Below are 6,526 nucleotides of genomic sequence, written 5' to 3'. Positions count from 1 at the left end.
TAAATAAGCGATTCAGACCACATCCGTTCACCCGCAGTTTCCACCCAAAACGTTACAAACGAGGTGATGGAGAAGGAGTAGACACGTAGACAGATGCTTGTTTGCCATCTATTTTCTCCCTATTAGCGGCCGGCTTTAAACTGAGCCCTTCACTTGTAAGCTTAATGAGCGGCTGCGATCCAGTTCTGCTGACTTCAGCCAGCAGCCCCCCGAAAACCAGCGGGCTTGCGGGGGGCTAGAATTTTGAAACTTTCCGGGGCTGCCAGCAGTCTGTGATTGGCCCTGCCAGATGTAACCTCCATGCAAATGAAGCCACGCCACCCCGCCGCCTGGAGATCAGTAGAGATCTGAGAGAGAAAGGAGCATGCATTCCGGCTGGGCAAGCTCAGGGAAAACCTGCAAAGACACGCCAAAAACACACCCCAAAACACAACCAAAACAAGCCCAGACAAGAAACCCAAGCCCCCCCCAGCCGCCCCAGACCCTCAGGCACACGCACTCACACACACCTTCCCCGACAGTGGCTCTAAAGGGAGAGCTTTCTTCCTCTTATTTCTTATGAACCCAGGATGAGCAACAAAGAAGACCCGAGCAAGTGTTGCCCCGCAGCCGCTCCGATCTCCAGTTTTACCATCCAGTCCATCCTGGGCAGCGGTACCTCGGAAGGGGGCAGGGAGCCCAGTTCCAAGGCAGCGGGCGCCTGGCAGGGCAGGAAGCTAAGTCTGTCCGTGTCCTCAGAGGAAGAGGAGCCGGAGGAGAGCTGGAAACATCACGGCTGCTTCTGTCCTGAGACGCAGGGCCCCAAAGAAACTTGCCACAAACACCAGCCCATCAGTTTCACGTGTCTCAGTAAGTACTGGACAAATTTGCCTCCTTAGGAAGTATGTAGATCTCCACCTCGCTAGATGTTAATATCTAGAATGACAGCTCTCCACCGTGCATTCGCTCTTCTCGCTCGGGTTTTTAGTTGGTGAAACCTTTTCATTTACATCTTAGCGTGGAATATACAGTATGTTGTGACCAGTTTATAGGGGTCTGTCTAAACGCAGGGGAAATCAGTGTCTCGGGCGTTTGGGTGTACAAGCCCTTTGAAAACATCTATTGTCAAACGGTAACATGTACATAGCGTGTTCTTTTCTTTCGTTTTTGTTGGTGGTGGTGTTTCACGGAACATTTGGGCTGATTTCTGGCCAAACTGAGTTCGTGTCGGATCCTTACCGGATTTGGTACAAAAGGTTTAGAGATACCTTAGATTTTTGTCCTTTCCCTGCATATTTTCCTCCTTCCCTTGTGAACGATTATCCATTTGACATGATTGATAACTGTGCTTTTCTTAGATTGTTCTTCTTTACAGCTCCCGCGTAAGGGGAAGAAAGCTGTTAGTTCTTAGCATTATTTGGGAATAAACGGGCTGTGGAATGTTATGCTATAAAGTAAGATCTACCAGCTCTTCTGCTGTAGGAAAGAAACACCTTTAAACAACAACCAACCAACCATTCCCCCTCTCCCCCCCAACTCCTTGTTATTCACGTATTTTCACGGAGGATAGAAGGGATGTATTTTAAAAGTAAAGAACCTCTTCATTCTGGAAGCTGGCTTTCCTCAACACTTGAGCTTGGAAACAGAATGAACTGGAACTTTGGAGCTGCACATTGCGGCTGTGAAATTGACTTGATTTTCTTTAGCTAGTGTCTGTGCACTGGTGGAGCTAGTAAAAATGAGCGTTTGCTATGTTTAGAGCTTTTTTTTTTTTTTTTTGGATACGCTGTAGAGTGTCTGATGCGGAATATCTCTGTTTGTTTGCTTGTTTGTTCGTTTTCTTCAAGGCAATCCAAAGGGGAATGGAGGAGCAATGACGGTGAATACAGACAGGACGCAATTCCTCTCCCAATCCCAACAGGACTTGAAGGAGGAAAAAGAGAAACACTTCCCTCCAAACTCCCCGTCTTCTGGGGAGAGACAAAGGGACGGAGGGGACAGGCAGGCTAATTCAGCCAAAAAGAAGACCCGCACCGTTTTCTCCCGGAGCCAAGTGTACCAGTTGGAATCTACCTTTGACATGAAGCGATACCTGAGCAGCTCGGAGAGGGCCTGCTTGGCCTCCAGTTTGCAGCTGACGGAGACCCAGGTGAAAACCTGGTTCCAGAACCGCAGGAACAAATGGAAAAGGCAACTCTCGGCAGAACTGGAGGCGGCCAATATGGCTCATGCCTCAGCTCAGACATTAGTGGGGATGCCCCTGGTTTTCAGAGACAATTCCCTTCTGAGAGTGCCAGTGCCCAGGTCGATCGCCTTCCCAGCCCCTTTATACTACCCAGGCAGCAACTTGTCAGCCTTACCTCTCTATAATCTCTACAACAAGATCGACTACTGACTCTGAAAGCCGACGGCACTGTCTCCTTCTCTGTATAGCTCTCCGATGGCCGCCATGACCTTCCATAGATTTCACCCGTCTGTATCCACTGGAAACCAAATGTGCTTCTTGCAATGTTAAGAAATACACCATGTGTATTAATTATTTTTATTTATCGGATCTTCTCGATTTGTTTGTTTATGTTCTAGGCTGGCATAGTGTTTTTATGTACGATCGCCATGCATTATCCCACCAGACATAGCTGACTTTCTGAGCTTCACGGGACTTTAAAAACAAAGTGCAGCCGTCTCTCTATCTACATGTGCAGGTAGGAAAAGGCCCAGGGCACTTGGTTATTTGTCTCTGCAATTGTATAGGCCAATTTCAACACCCCCCCACTTTTCCTGAATATTATTCTATCACTTGAAAATAAAATAAAAAAAAACATATTTCAGATCTGTAAATATTTTTAAAGAAAATAAAACATTTTAAACATCGTTTGTAACTTTTGCCAAGTTGATTGCATATTTCAGTTCAAAACGCAAAGCGCACTCTTGTTGAACTGCATGTGTGGTGTTAGCCGTGAAGGAGGTTACAACTAGCAGGGAGAGGGACAGACGCCTCTTGAGTTGTGCCGCCTCTCAGTTCACGAGAAACTTTCAACAGCTGTTTCCGACTGAATTCAGGAAATGCTATAATTCTTTCTTTTGAGTTACAAGAGCCCCTGACGTCCACCAGCGGGATTCCACCTACTTCTGGAGGCCCTTGCAGCAAAGTCAACCGAACATGAACTGTGCACTGATCAAAACAGGGCTGGAAATATTGAGTTATTCAAAGTGAAGTAAACTGGCAGCTGCGCTGTAGGAAGAGTAAAAAAAAAAAAATGGCTAGTGGGAAAATAAAATCTTAGCTTAGGCAAGTCACTGTGAGACCTTCAATAACTGTAATAATATGCAAAAAGAAAAGGAGGACTTGTGGCACCTTAGAGACTAACCAATTTATTTGAGCATAAGCTTTCGTGAGCTACAGCTCACTTCATCGGATGCATACCGTGGATAGTCTCTAAGGTGCCACAAGTACTCCTTTTCTTTTTGCGAATACAGACTAACACGGCTGCTACTCTGAAACCTGTAATAATATGTTAGCCTTTTCCATTCTATTTAGGCTCTGCCAAGCGAAATGCATCAGAAGTTATCAACACCAGTGACTTTTAGTTTGTATAAAGACTCTAAAATATTGAAAATGCTGCAACTAATCATTCATTTTTAAATAGAATATCTAAATGTAGTTACACCCACCACTATGTACCCCCAATCAGCATTGTCTATATAGGTGCACACTGTTGTCTGATATTTTTCTACTTCATATTTACACCCCTCTTCTCGCCAGAAAACCATACTGAGGCTATGCATGTGAAGAAATATTTTTCTTCCTCACCTCCTCCATTATAAGTATCGTGAATGGGAAACGTAGACTACAGACTGTAGTCCCCAAACCTTGCAAATGTCAAATACGTTTGGATCACAGCAGCCCTGGTGTCTTTATCTGGAAATAAGATGAACCTTCTTTATTAAGTGATCAGAGCAGAGAGGTGTTTCCGGAAATGAGGGGTGTTTTTTTATAGTTTGCAGTGTTTTCTGCTAAATGCCACGATCACATGTAAAGTGCTTGCCAGCTCCTTTTAATAGAAATGGGACATTCGGAGCCATGATTGATTTTAGCGCTCAGCCGCTTCTCTTGCAAGTGCTAAAAACACCTGCAGCCTCCTCTGTACAGAGGATGAAGTGAATCGTTTAAACAAAAAGTAAATACTTCATCAAGTGTTATTTAAATTGCAGGTACTGTTGCATTTTTATCAGAGCCACCTGTTCCTTGGTTAAGGTTTTGAATACAGGAAGATATTTTAAGAAGCAATAACTTTCAACGGACATTGCATTTACCACCAAAAAAATGGAGCCTGAGGATTATAACGGCATCATCCTTATAAATGTAATGAAATGAAAACTCTCTCCGTGTTTCCCTTCATGTAAAACCAAACATTTGAAAAAGACGTTTAAAGTATTTTGGAGTATCAAATTCAATAAACTATAGTGAAGGGCTTCGGGTGAATATTTTTCAGATGAAAATCAAACTCATGGTTTGCTATGATTCAGGATCATTTAATCACATTATCATCTTTAATTTTTGCCCAGAGCTGGCATTTAAACAAATTAAATTCACTGAAACGTTTTGCATTTTCACTCTCGATTCTTCCATAATTAATATTATTAACAGCTAAATTATCAGCTCTTTCTAAAATACACCAGAAATAAGAGGCTGAGATTAATGTGAAGTTTCACTACACTGTTATTGCATTTCAAAAGCTTTTTATGATCACAATCACACCAGGCTCTTCTCTGTACATACACACATACAAAAATAGTCTTATTTATTGCATTATATTAAGGAAAATAAAAAATAAATTCAAATATCTCACTCGAGGTTCATTGTTAATAAAAATATTTCAGATTCCTTTGTAGCCCCCTACATTTTAAAATAATCCTTTGACATACTCCTCCAAGCTAGAGAAATGAAAGGACGCCTTTTCTATTGTCCATTAGTAATTACCCTTGTTAGCTTGGTGAGAAGCAGACATCTTGAGTCATATATACAGCATGTTTGCAACAGCAAGACTATATCGGTGTGGAATTGGCTGCTTTCCACTCTCTTTACATTGGTAAAGGCAGAAGCTTACTCCTAGGGATGATCCGGAAGGCAGCCAGTACTAATTCCAGATTGGACTGAAGGAACCTTTACAATCAGAGTCTCTCCCCCCACCCTGTCAATCGTGAAACTTTTTGATTCTCTGTGGGTAGTATTAAGATACAATAAATCAGTGCGTAAGCTTCAGTTCATTCGCACTATTTTATATAACTGCCTATCTTACTTTTGGGAGCAGGCGTTTAGAATTAATTTCCAATTAAAACAAATTTGACTTTTCTTAGAGTCTAATTGTCCTTTGCATTTCTCATTAATAAAACCCAATGCGATGTAAGATTATGCAAATAAATCAGGAAGAGCTTTTGATGTCCAAGAATTAAAGAGAGTGGGCGAAAAACGAAATCGCTCAAAACTGCAAGGGGAATGCCGCAGCTACATCACAGAGGCATGAAGAGTACAAGTGGAATAAATACTATTCCCTTTAGAGGAGCGAATATCGTACAAAGTGTGTCCCACAAAGCTTTAAAGAGTTGAATAATATCGATTTATAGAGTTAAGTAACAGTAGAGAGAGGATACATTTTCAGCTGAGGTACTTATTTAAAAAGAAAAGAGAAAAAGAGGAGGAAAAACATAGAATCCTACAAGGCCAGTTCTAATGCAACTGGTTTTGCTAAGACTCCGAATTAAATATATATACATACAAGTAAATAGAAAAAGCAAATAGAATCGAAGCTGAAACGCTAATAGCATGCCTCTCTATTTCTTATTGGACCCATAAAAGAAAGTGCGCTTTTGGACGGAGGGGGCCGTGGAGACAGCTAGTACATGCATAGAGTTAATGCTAAGATGCATGCATGGACAAATGGTGCATGAGTGGACTTGGTTTATGGATAAATGATGCAAAGAAGGAGCGAGAGCGGGTGTATGGACAGACTGAGTCTACCTACGCCCCTATATCTATGTCTTCCCCATGGGTGGATGGGTGCATGAATGAAACCGATTCTTTGATAACAATGGAGCATGGATGAAGCCGGTGCATGGAGTTCCACAGAGGAGAACACTCTGTAGGGCGAGGGGATCCCCCCGTGCAAGTGATCCCACTTTGGCTGCTTGTCCTTGACCTTTCACTACTGTTCACCAGCTCCCTTCTTCTCTCCCCCCAGAGGAGAGCAGCAGCCACTCCAGCCAGATCAGCACAACCCACCTTCCTTATGTCCCATAAAGCACCTAGGCAAAGAATCCCTTGGCCAAACGATAACTCCGCCTGCACCAGAAGGTGGCCGAGGCACGTACACTGCAAGTCCCAGCATGCCAGGTTCCAGCCAGAGACCCGGCTCCTTTGGCGTACACGGGGTCCATGGCACACTGGGACATGTAGTCTTCGCCAAGAGAAGCCACGCGTGCCGGTTAGCGCGTTGCATGCTGGGAGTTGTAGTTGCACATGTGCACGCGGGGTATGCTGGGATGTGTC

At 43.5% G+C, this 6,526-nt stretch overlaps 1 protein-coding gene across 1 annotated transcript; it reads left to right on the top strand.

Moving 5' to 3' along the window:
* Window positions 1-390: 390 nt before the first annotated feature.
* On the top strand, window positions 391-2,737 carry HMX2 (H6 family homeobox 2). Its single transcript, XM_084635470.1, has 2 exons — window positions 391-849; window positions 1,827-2,737. The coding sequence occupies exons 1-2, from the start codon at window positions 570-572 to the stop codon at window positions 2,372-2,374; spliced, it is 828 nt and encodes a 275-aa protein (XP_084491596.1). The 5' UTR covers window positions 391-569; the 3' UTR covers window positions 2,375-2,737.
* Window positions 2,738-6,526: the final 3,789 nt, after the last annotated feature.

This window comes from Lepidochelys olivacea, assembly GCF_965140295.1.
Source record: "Lepidochelys olivacea isolate rLepOli2 genome assembly, chromosome: 7".
NCBI lineage: Eukaryota > Metazoa > Chordata > Testudines > Cheloniidae > Lepidochelys > Lepidochelys olivacea.
The sequence above is the reverse complement of the archived record's forward strand: the minus strand, read 5'-3'. Positions and strand labels throughout refer to the sequence as shown.

Excerpts from the sequence above, each read along its gene's own strand:
- HMX2 (XM_084635470.1), top strand. The coding sequence starts at position 570 with ATGAGCAACAAAGAAGACCCGAGCAAGTGTTGCCCCGCAGCCGCTCCG. Across the intron at positions 850-1,826 it reads CATCAGTTTCACGTGTCTCA|GCAATCCAAAGGGGAATGGA; the intron begins GTAAGTACTGGA and ends GTTTTCTTCAAG.